The sequence below is a fragment of the Papio anubis genome, chromosome X (assembly GCF_008728515.1).
Source record: "Papio anubis isolate 15944 chromosome X, Panubis1.0, whole genome shotgun sequence".
Lineage (NCBI taxonomy): Eukaryota > Metazoa > Chordata > Mammalia > Primates > Cercopithecidae > Papio > Papio anubis.
Window position 1 is genome coordinate 20,966,390 of NC_044996.1, and position 17,988 is coordinate 20,984,377.

Sequence of the window (17,988 nt, forward strand, 5' to 3'; positions counted from 1 at the left end):
AATTTTAAGCAAAACGGCATATAACAAAACCAATTTTTTCCTCATCACCACTATAACAAAACGATGTTGAATGAAACCACGTTATTCAAAAACCTGTTGTACATTGTTTCACCAAGAACCTATAAATGACATTAAGTGAGGACTTACTCTATATGTGTGTGTGGGTGGGGGGTATCTTTATTCAATTCAGCAAAAATTTAGTAAACACTTGTTAATACCAAAATGTATACTAGGCACTGAAAATACAAAGACACAATCTATGCTCTCTAGCTCAGTTTAATGGGAAATAGACTTAAATACAAATAATTCCAAAACAGCTTTGTAAGTGCTAAAGCAAAAGAATGTCCAGAGTACAGAGGCAGCCTACAGGGAAAGACAGAACCTTGAGGCTTCATGGAGGAAGTGGTATATGAATTTGTAGCCGAATCACATGCGGAGCTTTTTCAAAATTAACACACCCACTCAGTCCCATTTTGAGATTACTCTGCCAACCTAGACACATTTATAAGTAGGAGGTTTATCCAGGCCTGTTGCTATGACTTCTGTCTTGGGCTCTGGGGAACTCATTCCCTTTCGCCTTAGTGGGGACAGCTGTATGTGTGTTGATTCCTCCAGGGAAAGAAGAAATTGATAAATGAGGTTTTGGCTGGCCACCGGATTTGGTACTTTGTTTAGATTCATATACATATATTTCTTTTTTTTTTTTTTTTTTTTGAGATGGAGTCTCGCTCTGTCGCCCAGGCTGGAGTGCAGTGGCCGGATCTCAGCTCACTGCAAGCTCCACCTCCCGGGTTTACGCCATTCTCTTGCTTCAGCCTCCTGAGTAGCTGGGACTACAGGGGCCCGCCACCTCACCCGGCTAGTTTTTTTGTATTTTTCAGTAGAGACGGGGTTTCATCGTGTTAGCCAGGATGGTCTCGATCTCCTGACCTCGTGATCCGCCCGTCTCGGCCTCCCAAAGTGCTGGGATTACAGGCTTGAGCCACCGTGCCCGGCCTCATATACATATATTTCTGAGACTGAGTCTCGCTGTGTCACCCAGGCTGGAGTGCAGTGGCACGATCTCAGTTTACTGTGACCTATGCCTCCCAGGTCAAAGCCATTCTCGTGAGCCACCACACGTGGCCTAGATTCATCCTCCAAGGAAAAGAAAAGATAGTAAGAAAAATTGACAAAGCCTGTAGAGTTGAGTAAATGATGGTCAGGCAGAGCTTCTTTGGGTGTGGGGAGCTTGAGCATGCCTAACGATGTTACTCACTTGTATTGAAACTGAAGCATTAGAATCTGAGATGGAGCCTTTCTTTGTGAATTCTCTGGCAGAAGAAGAAAACAAAACAACAAGAGAGTATCTGATTTTATTTAACTCCCTCAAATAGGCATTGTAACCCCTCTTAGGGAGAGAGGAGAAGTGGGAATTAAGATGATCTCTTGCTAAATGCACTGCCCCCTGCAATCTGATGTTATTAAGAGGGTTTGTTTTTGCAGTGTTAGTACCTCTATAAATCTCTCAGTATGTTTTCTGCACAGCATTTCACACTGTCCAGAAAAATATATGTGCCTCTAGCACTCCTCCTGCCCATGCCCAAGCTTCGTCCTCTGTTGTTAAAAATATGATAATTGCAAAGGAACCCTATTGTAGTATTCAGTCTGTGGAGGTTGTGAACAAGCTGTCTGAATCTGATTATGAGTTGAAAAGCCCTTTGCCTTATTAAAATAACAACACACAATGAAATGCAGGATTCCTTTGGTAGCATTCAGAAGTCATCTGTTTGTTTTGTCTGCCCCCAACTGGGTAGTTTGCAACACACAACTAATCTTAGAAATAGCTTAGTTCAATTTCAAGGCGATTTGATACTCAACTGGTGGTCTATGTGTGGGACTTAGTGTTCCTTTAAGGGATAAGTATTGAAAATATCTGTCATCAGATTTAAAACAGTGAGTGGAGAACAAGATGCACAACTAGTACAATCAGAAGAGAATAAATCAAATCTTCACAGCCCCTTCTAACTTTCATATTTTCGGCACATCTCAGTTGTCAGCTTCTCCCTTCTTTGCCCTTCCAAATGTCTACTTCACTGCTTCCCTTATGATACTGTTTCCCTTGCCATGTTTATGCAATATACTGTTTGGTTGAGTACATGGACAATATTTTTCCATTGTTCAAATGCTGAATCTATGGTTGAATAGTTCATCTTGCATCTACATATACCAAGCTTTTGGCCCAACTGCTAACCTGTGAGAAAGTCACACGGTCCTTCCACCCTTGTGAAATTATATCTACATATTCCAGCCCTCTCCTTCCTATGCTCCCCCTCCTCTACTTCCCCTCTGACTTGGTCTAAAGGGGCAATGGATCAGGTAACACTAGTAAATGACCTAGAAAGCAAAGAACAAAGGCTGATTTCAGCTCCCCTAGTCCAAAATCAATACCTACTCCCACCCACTCTGAACAAAACAACAAAGTATGTCCTGAGTGAATCAATGAGTTCTGGATCTAGTACAAGTCATTCTGCCCTAAATAGGCCTCTACTTCTTTCAACATTTGTCAACACCATCTCTATGCTTCACATTGTGTAAGGGTTAGGCTCTGAGGAATGAAGGAGCACCTAGCTTAGTTAGGGAGGGAAACATGCAAATGAATAATTTCCATACACTGGGGGTGAGTGCCAAATCAGAGCTATGTGCAAAAGAGTGGCAGTGTCACAGATGGGGAAGATAGCCCTTCTCCTGGGAGCATTAAGAAAGACTTCTTGGAAAAGGTAACTTTTGAGCTCAGCCTGAAGGATAAGTTCAAACAAACTCAGCAGATTGAGGAAGGAAAGGAGGGCATTCTGGGCAAAGGGAACACTGAGAAAAAGTATGGGCAAGTCTTTAGAATGGTAGAAAGCTCTAGTTTGGAATTAAACTGTGAAAGGCTCTCTCTAGCAGAATTAGGCATGATCTTATGTCATTCCTATTTTCGTTATTTTAGTTTAGGTACTTTTCTTGCATTGTCAACTTTTAAAAATAATAAGCTCATATTACTTTACATGAAGATAAAAAAATGAGCCTTAATAATAAAGGAAAAAAGTTCCAGGTCTGCAGTCAGGGATGAAAAACTGTTTTTAGTTGCAGTAATTTCCAATTAGTGCTGCTTTGATGCCTGCCGAAGCAAATCATTGCAAGAAAGCAAAGACAGTCCCCTCCCCTGCAACCAAAGAAGGGGAGGGATGATCCTCTTCAGGATGATGGAAACCCTCCAGGGAAGATCACGTGCACTCAGCTGCCATATTTGAAAATGGCTTGTGCATGCAAAGGGGCCCTATCCTTTAGTTCCACATTTAACACATTGAATGGAAACCTCTAGGAAGAGACTTTTTCCTGAGCAGCCTGTCGTAAGCAAATGTTGGATCTGTCTGAGAGCCGTAGGTGTCAGAATTTGTATGTCAATGCTATGTTTGACATGTATGTATTAGAATAAAGTGGAATTACAGTCAAAGAACATTCCCTTCAATCAAATTGTTTTTCCCATCCCAGGCAACTAATTGTCCAAACTTTCTATCCTCTTTTTTTTCCCCTGGAACAATTCAGTTGAGCAGACTGTCTTAGTTCACAGGTGGAGATTCTTTTGTTGTCTGTCATGGGCTACTAGCACAAAGGAAAAAAATCTGGACTGTGTCAAACATGGGTAGTTAACATGTCACTTAGTTTAGTTTCATGTGTCTTTCTTTAAAGAGAAAAATAGAAATATTCAACTCCTCTTTTAAAACTATAAGCAGAGGAATATAAATCTTTATTTAAGAAAATATTAAAATACACTTAATTCTTGTGCTGGAACAAGTTTAGAAAGGAATGACAGGAAGAGACAAAGAAGAGGAGAGATGAGAGAGGCCCAGTAAACTTGGTGGGAGGTAAACTACTTTTGTCACACTGCTGCTGTAGTGTCAGAGAACATTATCCCTTGTTGTTGCTGTCCTTTGAAAAGCTCATTAACTCTCCAACAGTTTGTAAAGTCTTCTTCCCTACTCTCCAAAACAGTATGTCTACACTTATTTTCAATAATCAGTTTCTTTTAGAGACCAAGATTTATTTTCTCACAGTAATTCAGAAGGTTTTCCATAAAGGAATGGTAACACTGTCCTTTGGGACTCTAAGATATTTGCCAGTTTGCGAACTGTGCTGGAGACCTACTCTTTGTTCTTCAAAAGGCAGGTACTGTCTCATCCCACAGGGCCTGGGAATTAGTTGAGAACCAGGATTTATTTAATTCTGAGGTTCTTCTAGTCAAATCTACCTTGGATTCTAAGTGGATTCTAATGGAGATCATACACACTAAGAACCAAAAAGAACTCAGAGAACAAGCCTATCAAGAAGAATAGGTGTTAAAGAAATAAATGTAAAGCTTTACTCAAGAGAAAAATCTAGAGCAAAATACATTGAAATATTAACAGTGATTATCTATGTCTGGTGGGACAATGAATTTTTTCTCTTTCTATCTTTCTTTATTTTCTAAATTCTCCATAGTGAACATGTATTTCTTTTACAATGAGAAAGAAAACAAAATATTTTAGAAGATGGAGGAAGAAATATATTTGAACTGTTTACAGCTGTTGCAGCACTGAAGCGGCAGCTTTTACAAATTTCTCTTTTCTTCCCGCGCCACCTATATGTTTATTTTATTTGCATCCAACCTGGCTTTTCCCAACTTTCCTCCATGTTTCTTTTCATTCTTCCAAGGGGCATCCCTCCCCATAATAGAGAACCCTCTCTTTCTCTAAGACATATTTCTCACCTCTTCTCTACCCTTTCTTTTGAGGGGCAGGGGTAACAGCTTTATTGAGATTTAATCCACATACCATATAATCTATCCATTTAAAGTGTGTAATTCAATTGTTCTTAGTATATCCAGAGTTATGCAATCATCATCACAATAGATTTGGGAACATTTTCATCACCTCAGGAAGAAACTCTGTACCCTTTAGCTATCATTCCTCAACCTTCATCTCCCCAGTCCTAACCAACCACTAATCTACTGTATATCTGTATATATTTGCCTATTCTGAACGTTTAACAAAAGTGGAATTATAGAATACATGGTCTTTCATGACTGGCTTCTTTCACTTAGCATAGCGTTTTCAAAGTTTACCCATGTTGTAGCACATTCAGAATTTCATTCCTTTTTAAGACTGAATAATATTTCATTGTATTTCATTATATATATATATAATCATCTTTTGTTTATTCATCAGTAGATGGTCATCTGTCTTGTTCCACCTTTTGGCTATTGTTAATAATGCCGCCATGAACAGAAACTTATTTGAGTACCTACTTTCAATCCTTTTGGATATATGCCTAGGTGTAGAATTGCTGGGTCATGTGGTAATTCTGTGCTTAATTTTCTGAGGAACTGCTAGATTGTTTTCCACAGTGGCAGTACCATTTTGCATTGCCACCAGCAATGTGTGAGGGTTCCAATTTATTCATCTCCTCACTGGACTTGTTGTTGTCTATCATAACCATTTTAGTGGGTGTAAAGTAGTATCTCATGGTTTTGATTTGCATTTCTCTGACGACTAATCTATCTTTTTTCTTTTTCTTTTTTTTCTTTTTTTCTTTTTTTTGAGGCAGAGTCTCACTCTGTCACCCAAGTTGGAGTGCAGTGGTGTGATCTCCACTCACTGCAACATCTGCCTCCCGGGTCCAAGCAATTCTTGTGCCTCAGCCTCCCTAGTAGCTGGAGTTACAGGTGCACACCACTGTGCCTGGCTAAATTGTTTGTATTTTTAGTAGAGATGGGGTTTTGCCATGCTGGCCAGGCTGATCTCAAACTCTTATTCTCAAAAGATCCACCTGCCTTGGCCTCCCAAAGTACTGGGATTACAGATGTGAGCCACTGCACCCAGCCCATAATCTATCTTTTTCTAACTTGACTTCATTTTAGCCCTCCACATCCAGTGCTTAAATTCTTAGACACAAATCCCTGTCAGGGTCACCACCACCTTCCTACCAGGCTCAGAGAAAAAGACCATTCAAACTGCTGTACCAAATAAGTCAAGAGGTTTACCCAGCCCAGTAGCTAACTGGTTTGGGAAGAATACCAGGAAAAATCTATTGGGAGAGAATATGGTTGTACTTATTAATATCTACCTCAAAAAAGTGAGGAATTTTAATTATCTTATTGTACATAAAATTATGTAGCACTTGAAAAACTTTTAATTGTCCTGCATACATGAATTTATCTGGAATATAATATGTGTATTTCATATATATGTGATTGTATTAGTCCATTTTCACACTGCTGATAAAGACATAACTGAGACTGGGTAATTTATAAAGAAAAAGAAGGTTAATGGACTCATAGTTCCATGTGGCTGGGGAGGCCTCACAATCATGGCGGAAGGCAAAAGGCACATCTTACATGGTGGCAGGCAAGAGGGAATGAGAGCCAAGCAAAAGGGGAAACCCCTTATAAAACCATCAGATCTCGTGATACTTATTCACTACCACAGGAACAGTATGGGGCAAACCACCCACACGATTCAGTTATCTCCAATCTGTTCCCTCCCATAAAACATGGGAATTATGGGAGCTGCAATTCAAGATGAGATTTGGGTGGGGACACAGCCAAACAATATCAATGATATATTTCTATTCTACAGATTCATGATAATGTTGTAATATTGGCAATGGCTAACATTGTAGAGTGATTACTGTGTGCTTACTTGTGTGGGTACTATGCTAAACACTTTACATGCATTGTCTCATTTAATCATTACAGTAAACTTGCAAGATAGGTATCATCATTATCTTCATTTTACAAATAAGGAAACTAAAGTTCAGAGAAGCTTAGAATTTGCCTAAGATTTCACTGCTCAGTAAGTGAGGGCATAGCTGACATCTGAAACTCAGCTGAGTCATACTCCATAAACAGTGCTCTCAGCTACTACTCACAACAGGTTTGAAGGGGCTGTTCTGAGAACCCAATCATTCTAACATGGTTGCAAAATAAAACTGTTCAAAATAACTAATTCAAAATAACAAATTCAAAATAACTAATTCAGAAGTAAATTTTTAAAGCACAGTCTCTTTCTGTCTCCATCCTATATGCCCTGTGGAGTTAATAAAGTAGGATAACCTTTTATTTTTCCAAGTTAACTTGTTCAACTTTCAAAGAGATTCCCTGAGTTCTAGAACATGATAACTCAGGCTATGTTCACATTATTCACTGATACGATTTGGCTGTGTCACCACCCAAATCTCATCTTGAATTGTAGTTCCCATAATCTCCACATGTCATGGGAGGGACTAGATGGAGATAATTGAATCATGGAGGTGGTTCCCCCATCCTGTTCTAATGATAGTAAGTTAGTTCTCACAAGATCTGGTGGATTTATAAGGGGCTTCCCCGTTTGCTTGGCACTCATTTTTCTCCTTCCTGCCACCATGTGAAGAAGGATATGTTTGCTTCCACTTCTGCCATAATTGTGAATTTCCTGAGGCCTCCCCAGCCATGCAGCGCTGGCTTTTCTTTATAAATTACCCAGTCTTGGGTATTTCTTCATAGCAGTGTGAGACGAGAGTAATATATTCACTGTCTTTGTGGTTTTCTTAGATTTTTATCTTAACCCTTCCAGGTAATATCTTTCTATACTAAAGTGAGAGGTCTTATGTTTATTGCAGACCCTCATTCCCTTGACATTTAGATCGAACCTCATCTAGATCTTCTTCAAGTTGTCAATAATCTTTATGATCCACCAAGAAAACTGCAAGGGTTGGGAGAAGTTCAGGGTGTTTTTGGTTTTTTTTTTTTTAACTTCTATGGAAATCAAAATGGAAGGCCTTGACATGGGTTCAATTTTTCTTGCCATGTGCTATGTTAGTGAGAGGGGGTTTGGAGGTAGGGAAAGGCCTAAGGGAAACTCTTTCCTTTAAGAGAGGGCCATTGTTTCCCGTAGACTAATGGCCGTATTCAGTTTCCTTATGGAGTGGGGGGAATTACTTAGACTCAGCCTTTACTCTTTCAGCATCCACTCTTGGGAACTGCATTATTACCTTGTAAAACAGAGCATCTCTCCTATTAGCTGTTAATTGAGCCCATCTTTTTCCTCTATGAGAAACTATAATGTTGACTTTTATTTTCAGAGCTCTGTATTGAGCCTCTTCTTTTTGGAAATTGATGGTGCTCAGACACCAGGGGTAGGCTGTGGGGTGGGGGGTACAGGCATAACAGGAAGCAACTTGTGGGGTATCAGAAGTTAAATATGTCCCAAAAACCTTTCTTGAGTTGTTCTGTCCATCACCTTGACTTTGCAGTGACCCAAGCCTTTGTGAATCTATGCTGAGAGCCCTTTCTCTCCCTCCCCAACCTCTTAAATCATTAGTTGAAATGAATAGTTTTATGGTAATTGTCCTAGTTTGTTTTATGTTGCTGTAACAGAATTCCTAAGACTGGGTAATTTATCAAGAAAAGAGGTTTATTTATTAGACTGGGAAGTTCAAGATTGGGCGGCCTCATCTTGCGAGGCCTTCTAAGTGAAGGCCGCATACCATGTGAAAACATGGTGGAGAAAAGGAAAGGGAACTGAGCACAAGTGAAAAGGACAAATATGAGAGGCAGTCTCACTTTATAACAACCACTCTCCTGGTAACTAATCCATTCCCCGGAGAACCAACCCAGGCTTACAAGGCAGACATAAGTCCATTTTCACCTCTAAAAGGCACCAGCTCCCAACACTGCCACCTTGGGGACCACGCCTCAACATGAGTTTTGGTAAGGACAAGCCATCTTAAACCATAGCAGTAATAAAATGAAGAATCGAATTAAGTACAAGAGGATATTTTCACCAGTCTTCCTCATTTGGCCAGATCTGAGAACAACTCCTAGAAGGCATTTCTGGGCTAAGGACTTCCACCAGTGTCCAAATGATATTCAGGCCTCTGGTTCCTATAGAGGCCTATACATCAGGCCAGTCCATTCTTAGCCTGGAGACAATATTGAATAATTACTCCACTGCCAGAAAATTCCCTGAATAGAGTCTCCAAAAACTTAGTATAGACATGAGATACATTTGGATGTGAAGGATGCTTTAATTTTCTATCAGTAACATTGCTTTAGAAAATAAAGTGTGTTTTATTTTTGTCTGTTTACCACTGTACCTCTATTACATATTTTAATATTTCTTTTTAAACATACCCACTTCTCTCCAGTCTAAGGAGTATTACTTTGTGTATCCACGTACATCTGAAATGAGATAACAGACCTGAAATTTTTCTGGTATTTATGTGTGTGTGTTTACATACAATTGCAGACATAATATATTCTCTCTCTGTCACTCTCTCTCTCTCTCTCTCTCTCTCTCTCACACACACACACACACTTGTCTTATTATATGTAGCACAAAAGCAAAAGCAAATAAATAATAAAATATACTAGAATCGTCCCCCACCCTGCTCCCTCTCCCTCACAGGAGCCACAATATACAAAGAACAAAGAAACCTTTCTTTTCTGGCAGATGTGAGTTGCTCTGACTATATTGCCAGGAGAATTTCATAGAGCTTATACTGTTCTGAGCACCCTGCAATTCTGATCTGCAACCATTAGCCAGAGCCTATATGGAAACGGGCCACCTCTAGGGTAATAGCATTGTAAATTACAATCAATGCACCCAATTACACTCAGAAACCAAAAGATATGTAGTGCTCCAGTGTGCCTTGTAATCAGCACCTTTGAAAATGTAGGTAACAGCATTCTGAATAAAAAAAAATGGAAGTGGAACGTCTTAGAAAATGAATGTTGGAATTAAATCATCCTTCTGATAGAAACAGCACCTTATATGACAGGCAACTTTTTTTCTAATATCATTTTATTGATTTTTTTTAAAAAAGCTAAACTGTGGCCTTGTAGCCAAGAATGTCTTTAAAAATCATTTATTGCTCTAATCAGCCTGGCAGAGCCTTTCTGTCATGCTGATAAGGAAATTAAACTTTTCTCATACTGAGTTTACTTGCCTCTTATGCGCAGATGTTTTGTTTTTCTTTTAGGGAACTAATTCAGAAGTTGAAGTCTTTCATCAGCTTCTATAGTGCTTTGCCTGGCTACATCTGCAGCCATAGCCCTGTGGCGGAAAACGACACCCTTTGCTGGAATGGACAAGAACTCGTGGAGAGGTGATCTTTTTTGAAAGTTACATATAGCAATATTTGAGGAATAATTGTCATATGTTTATATAAAGGTTAATTATGTCTTCTGTCTCCATTAATTTCACAAGAAAAATTCTAGAAAAATCTATGAGGCTGAGTGTGGTGGCTCATGCCTGTAATCCCAGCAGTTTGGGAGGCTGAGGTGGGCAGATCACCTGAGGTCAGGAGATCGAGACCAGTCTGACCAACACGGTAAAACCCCATCTCTACTAAAAATGCAAAAGTTAACCGGGCATGATGGCGCAAGCCTGTAGTCCCAGCTACTCGGGAGGCTGAGGCAGAAGGATCATTTGAACCTGGGAGGTGGAGGTTGCAGTGAGCCAAGATTGTACCACTGCACTCCAGCCTGGGTGACAGAGCGAGACTCTCCAAGAAAAAGAGAAAACATCTATGATATTTTAGATGATGTCTATAATTTATAGCCCTCCTAGAAATTGCAAAGTTTGAAGCACATAGAGAACTGTGTCTGAAGGCAATTTTACAGAGTTTAAAGCATAAAACAACTTTCTTTTGTCTTCGATTCTTCCATCTCCTCATTATGTGGGTCCTTATGTATTTGATTTGAAGAAATCACATTCATCTTGATAACTATCATTTATTGAGAGTTAATTGTATATTAAGTACCATGCTAAGTGCTTTATATGTATTATTTATCTTTATAACAATCCTATGAAATGAATACTGTTATTTTCCCCCATTTTACAGATGAAGATAGAGAAAGGAAGAAAAGGGAGGGAAAGAGGAATACTATTTCACTGAGCAATTTTATTGAAATATTTTATTGAGCATTTGTTTTGGTGTATTTTTGTTTTGTTTTGTCTTTTTGGCTTTGTTTTGTTTTGTTTTGAGACGGAGTCTCACTTTGTTGCCCAGGCTAGAGTACAATGGTGCGATCTTGGCTCACTGCAACCTCCGCCTCCCAGGATCAAGTGATTCTCCCACCTCAGCCTCCCAAGTAGCTGTGATTACAGGCACCCGCCATCATGCCTGGCTAACTTTTGTATTTTTAGTAGAGATGGGGTTTCACCATGTTGGCCAGGCTGGTCTCGAACTTCTGACCTTGGGTGATCCGCCTGCCTCAGCCTCCCAAAGTGCTGAAATTACAGGCATGAGCCACTCCACCCGGCCGAGTATTCGTTCATATAATCTATGCTATCATTATCTATGAAGAATTTGCTCATCACTGAAAAGGAAATCATATATATTCATTATATGCATTTATTCAGCAAGTATTTACTGAGCACCTTCTAAGTGCCAAGCCTGTTGAAATGAACAAAACAGACATAATTTCCTGTCCTCACAGAGTTTTCATTCTGGTGCGCTAGTGGTATTCCTAACCTCCATTGCTTTCCATGTGGGAGGAATGCTTGCAATTAAAAAATTAAATCAAGAGGATACAATGCTTAGGAAACCACAAGGAGTTGATGAACATGCTTTAGAAAATGTTTGTACAAGTAGTAACATGTTGTAGAGGAGAATACAGAAGAGACCCGAAATCGAGTTCTGAATCTTTCACTAATTAGTTGCTTAACCAAAGGCAAGTGACTTAATCTCTCTAGGCCTTGCTTTCCCCCATCTAAAAAAGGAGATGGTTGGATTAGAGCCCCTCCAGGTCTGACAGTCTGTGTGTATTTTTTTCTTATTAATTTATTCACTCATTCATACCTTCAACATTTACGTTTTGAGATATTATGTGTTAGGCACCAAGCTAGGTGCTAGGGATGCAAGTGCGAAAAAGGCAAGTTAGCTGCTTTGAAGAGTTTACATTCTAGTGGGACCCAATACCAGGACATGGAATGCTGAATGGAATTTATTAGCAGTATAATGAAGTGCAAAGAGGAAGGCTTTGGAGCCAGATGAATTTGGGTTTGCCTCTCAGTTCTGCTACTAACTGTGGCCTTGGGTGAGTCACTTAACCTAAAAAGTCTCAACATCCTCTTCCTCTGTAAGGGAAGAGCATCTCACAGAATTGTTGTAACTATTAGGAGAGGTCATAAACGAAAAGCCCCTAGCAGACTGGCACATACTGGAAGCTCAATTTATATTACGTCTCTATTTTTCCCCCTTTCCCCTTCACTTCTCCTCTTTCCAACGCAAAACAAAAGATATGTCAGAAAATAGCTTATTCCTCATCTATGCTATTTTACTGACATGGGACAATGCAAATAAGGTTGCATGCCACCCTGGAAGAGGCATTGAAGTTGTATGGAGATACACTTCCCTCTAGCAAATGTAAATCAGCCTGGAAGGATTAATGGCTCCATGCACTAGAGAAATAATGTGTATTTGTTATCGTAAAAGCTCATCAGGTACTAAGAAGAATCATGAACATGGTTTTTTTTTTTTTTTTTTTTTTTTAATTTTCAGAGAAAAGCAGTTGGTATTTGGCTTTATAAAAAGCTGATGCTTTAAAACTGATACAAACAATAACTATTTGAAAAAGAATATATCCACAGATCAAATATGTGCTTCTTACATAAACTTGATGAGAAACCATTCCAGTACCTTGTCCAATGTTATGTTACTATAGCGAAAAATGAACAACTCGTGAATATTTGTTTTAAGCAGCTTATCTTCTAACCAGGGTCTCTTATTAAAAAGGAAATTTTACTTTACAAATATATTTATTTACTGATGTGTTCATTCATTCATGTATTTATTCTAACAAATATTTGAGCACTTATCCAATATCAAGCACTAATATTTGTTTCTTCATTGTGATTGTTTGAAGCAAATATTATAACCCTGCTGGATTTATCTTCTGTTGTTTATGGCGAAAAATCAGATTGATCCAGTTTTAGTTAATTTTAAAATAATTTATTCCCAGGCCTATGTATTTTGAATTATTGGAATTTTTATTGAATTTTGCTCATACTGACTACTTCATGTTTGGTACACTTTAGTGAAGGATGATGCCCTGGAACCAAGAAATTTCTCTTCTATCAAATGGTGGAATCCAAAGCCTGCTAAATTTGAATGAGTCCAAAAGTTAGCCAAATGTACTTTTATATCATTAAAATAACTGGTAACTGAAATATTTTTGTTACATTTGATAGCTTTAAGCCTTAAGGTATTGAACAAAATAATAAAATAAATACTGTAGTATGGAGAAAAGCTATTATTCCAAACTTCTATTCATATTTCTGATTTCTGAAAAATCTTTATTTTAAAAATGACTTTTATTGTTAATATATACTATCCAGGAAGGAAAGAAAGGAAAGGAGGGAGGTAAGAAGGAAGGAAGGATGAAGGGAAGGAAGGGAGGAAGAAAATAAATCAAACATATTTTCAGACAGAATAAGGGTAGTGTAATCCAGGAAGTGACTCCTTCTTGGTTAGTAACCTCAGGTTATAATTAACTTGTACTTGTATTGCTGACCTAATGCAATGATAAAACTAGGGAATAATGTCAAACTAATTTTTTTTAAATTACTCAGGAATATACCTTTAATAATATGAAGTTCTTTAGCCTGAAGACACGTGTGGCCTGTATTTGTAACATTTATAAAGATTAGCTTTGCACTTGTGTCTCATCTATAGTGGAAACCTCTTTCCAGAGCTTTTCAATAAATTTCTCATTTAATTTAGTCTTAAGTAACAGTTACCACTTCCTATTGTCCAATGGGTTGTAACTTTGTTATCTTTCTAGGTCAAATTTGTGTGCCTGTAAAAAATTTTACTTTTAGTCAAGAAAAATTACAAAAATCAAGGATCCTGATAGGGAATGAGACTTGTCAGTGGAGACACTTGATCAAAAGGAAAATATTGATGTTGAGAGAAATACTGAGCAATATTCACGTCAGCTGGGTTATTAGAGCTGTTTGTAGCCTACTATGGATGTATAGATCACTCAACTTTTAAAGAGTTAATTCCTTGTCTCTCTAAATAAGGTCATATTTTCCATCATTTGAATTTTTATCTCTTATGAATGCAGTCGATTGAAATATGAATGAAGAAAATGTTTACACCGATTCAGTCTTAGGGAGTACCACCACATAAGCCTATCATTCATCCTTCTCAGCTTCCCACCACCACCCCATCTGGACTTGAGATAAACATTGGTTTGTCTACCAGGACTTAGCCGAGAAACCTTCAAATTAGCAAACTGGGTGCATGTGAGATATCCTCTTTTATGTGAGCCACCAGCATATCCTACAGGCAAAGATTTCCTACAAATGCCAAAGGCAGAAAGATCCTCCAGCTTCTGCCTTTGTCAAACTACAGAGAATTTCAATTAGAGAGTCCTTGGGACCAAGAGAAAGATAAAGGAACCCAGATTGCTGAGTTAACACTGGGCTTCCCAATAGGTAAATGCCATTTTTGCCCTGATAACACCCAAATGAAGAGCGAACGTTTTTGTAAATCATTCTCAAACACCCTTTTTGCTAGGCCAAATATCTGGATAATTGACTGAATTTTCATTCATCTTCTGGATTGTTTGATACTTTATAAATTAGTATAACAGAACAACTATACATTAGTTTTAGTTTCTATAAATTAGTTTAGAATCTATAAATTGGTAAACAGAGTTTGACGCTTGTTTAGATTAGTATAACACAGAAACTGGTTAAAGTATACATGTTAGGCCGGGCCGTGGCTCAAGCCTGTAATCCTGTTAGCACTTTGGGAGGCCGACGCGATCACGAGGTCAGAGATCGACCATCCTGGCGCTAACACCGCGGAAACCCCGCTCTCTACTAAAATACAAAAACTGGGGCCGGGCGCAGGTGGCGGGCGCCTGTAGTCCCAGCTACTCCGGAGGCTGAGGTAGAGAATGGCGTGAAACCCGGAGGCTGAGCTGCAGTGAGCTGAGATCCGCCACTGCACTCCGGCCTCAAGCTGGTGAGAAGACTCCGCCTCAAAAAAAAAAAAAAAAAAAAAAAAAAGTATATGTATGTTCAAAACCCCCTAGTTTCTGAGGAAAAAAAAAGGTGTTTTGTCTTACATTTATCATCTGATAGGCCAGGCATGGTGGCTCTCACATCTGTAATCCCAGCACTCTGGGAGGCAGGAGGCAGGCGGATCACGCAGGTCAGGAGCTCAAGACCAGCCTGGCTAAATGTAGTGAAAAACCCCATCTCTACTAAAATACAAAAATATATGTAAAGGCAGGTAGGAAGGTGGTATATATATATATATAAGTATATATATATATATATATATATATACAGGAAGGTGCAGGTATCGCACCTGTAGTCCCAACTGCTGGGAGACTGAGGTGAGAATCGCTTTCCAGGAGGTGGAGGCTGCAGGAGCCGAGAACCCAGGAGGCAGAGGTTGCAGTGAGCTGAGATCATGCCACTTCACTCCAGCCTGGGTGACAGAGTAAGACTCCATCTCAAAAAAAAAAAAAAAAAAAAAAAAAATCTGATAATTCAGCCCATCTAATACAGATTTCTGAGCACTTAGTGCTATGGCCAGGGCATACCTTGATAAGTATAATCCAGCTCCTGCCCCTGCTAAGGAGTTCACAACCTAATGAGAAGGATGAGGAAGGAAAATCACCCCCATCTCTGCCGGGCGCGGTGGCTCACGCCTGTAATTGCAGCTACTTGGGAGGCTGAGGCAGGAGAATGGGGTGAACCCGGGAGGCAGAGCTTGCAGTGAGCCGAGATCGCACCACTGCACTCCAGCCTGGGTGACAAAGCGAGGCTCTGTCTCAAAAACAAAAACAAAAACAAAAACAAAAAAAGAAAATCAACCCATCTCTTCCCCAGCAGTCCAGGGAGAGCTCCTCTTAGAGGTATCACAACAGAGGCCCCATCCATGTGTATTGTGTGTGTGTGTGCAGACGCAAGTGTGTGCATGTGTGTGTGTGTGTGTGTGTTGAGGTAAAATTTGCATGACAGAATTACCATTTTAAGGTGTACCATTCAGTGGCATTTAGTCCATTAACAATGTTATACAACCACCATCTCTCTCTAGTTCCAAGACATTTCATCACTCCAAAAGGAAACATTGTTGTACATTAATGGGCACGCCCCATTTCCCCTTTCCTCCAGCCCCTGGCAAGCAACTATCTGCTTTCTGTCACAACAGATTTACTTATTCTAAGGGTTTCCTATAAATTGAATCATTCACTTAGCATTATGTTCTTGAGGTTTATCCAAGTTGTAGCACATATCAGTACTTTATCATTTTATGGCCAAATAATATTTCATTGCATGTATATAGCGTATTTTGTGTATCCATTCATCAGTTTTTATCCATTTTTATATAAACTCTGAGCAACTACTTCTCTGTCAGATCTCTCTCACTACCTCTGCACTCAGCTTAGCTCACCCTTATCCTTGAAGACAGGTCAGCCAAACCTATAGGCCTCCCATCCCCATCATCTTTGAGCACAACCTAAATGCTAGCCTATCACCAGACCTCATCTCTGTAATCCTTTGCAATGATTCTCTCCTGAGTCTTTGTCTCAGCCTTCTGTTTGTAGTCAGCTGGCCTCTCCTACAATTAGCACACCTCCCATAGGGGTTTATATTTCCCTAGTGACTTTGAGACTTATCAACTCTGCATAGACAACTACTTGTACTTTACTTTGTGGCATGATACCTTAGTTCCCTTTGTGATTCACCTGGAGCTGCTCATGCTACCCCTTTATCATGTTGCTGGGCCAGATGGGCCTGGCTCCAGATGTCAGCTCCAGGATATTGCTGTTCTCTGACTGACAGTTTCTACATAGCCACTTCTGTTCATTATGAATCGGAGCTGGGCGTGGTGACACGTGCTTGTTGTCCCAGCTACTCAGAAGGCTAAGGCAGGAGGACTGTCTGAGCCCAGGAGTTTCAGTCCAGCCTGGGCACACAGCAAGACCCTATTTCTTTAAAAAAAAAAAACTATGTTATAAATGCATGTTCATCTTTAATTCTTTCATGATGACTCTGACACTCTTACATGGGGCAGCTGGCATTACTAAATAAACTCCCTAAGATCTGCAGGGGTAAGTTGTGGTGAATCTGCCTCCTCTTTATCTTATGCAATCTTACCTCTCATTTCACCTGAGAAATTATACACACACACACACACACACACACACACACACACACACACTCTGAATTCTCTTATTTCCACTGACCAGACAAGTCTTCCAGTGTTTCTAATGCCTCTTCAGGATTTCTCTGCTTAATTGAGAAGGCAGAATTGGGAATATGCAAAGCAATTGTGTTAATGCTCAGAGTTTTGTCCGTTGTCTCAAAACCTTCTGGATGTTTCAGAAAAGCACAGTAAGGAAACATTTTTCTTTCCTTTCTGCTGGGTTGGAAGGATAGACTGTGGCATGTCAGCAGGTTGAAGTGAATGTGAGAGAACCATCAACACCCAATTCATGAGATGTGTAAAATCATACAAACAATTAAATGACCGAAATAGCTTCTTTTTTCCCCTATGATCTAGGAAAGACAAGGGAGAATAGTTGATTCTGCTTTTATAATGCAATTATTTTAACAACACAGTATGTTTTGAAGAATTTGGTTGGGGGCACAGTTCTTTCTTTTCTTTAATTTTTATTTCTATAGCTTTTGGAGTACAAATGGGTTTTTGTTACATGGATCAATTATGTAGTGGTGAATTCTGAGATTTTAGTGCATCTATCACCCAAGTAGTGTATGTTGTACCTAAAAATTTCTAATACAAAAAAGTCTTTCACTGGTTTACATGGAAACAAGGAAAGACCTTCAGAATCTTCAATCTGGTAATAAAGAGATTAAGTAAAAAAAAGACCTATATTCTAAAGTGCATATATACTCACGCATACATATAAAACATGCACATCTCATTCTAGTCATGTCAGAACAGGCCAGTGGTATG

The 17,988-nt window shown here is 39.3% G+C and overlaps 1 protein-coding gene across 2 annotated transcripts in view; it reads left to right on the top strand.

The window, feature by feature from the left end:
• GPC3 (glypican 3) overlaps positions 1-17,988 on the top strand; it is a 461,620-nt gene that overhangs the window by 298,354 nt on the left and 145,278 nt on the right. For both annotated transcript variants that reach the window (XM_017954390.2, XM_017954391.3), the window contains exon 5: positions 10,021-10,146. In XM_017954390.2, coding sequence (XP_017809879.1) covers positions 10,021-10,146 — 126 coding nt within the window. The remainder of the gene's footprint in view (positions 1-10,020; positions 10,147-17,988) is intronic.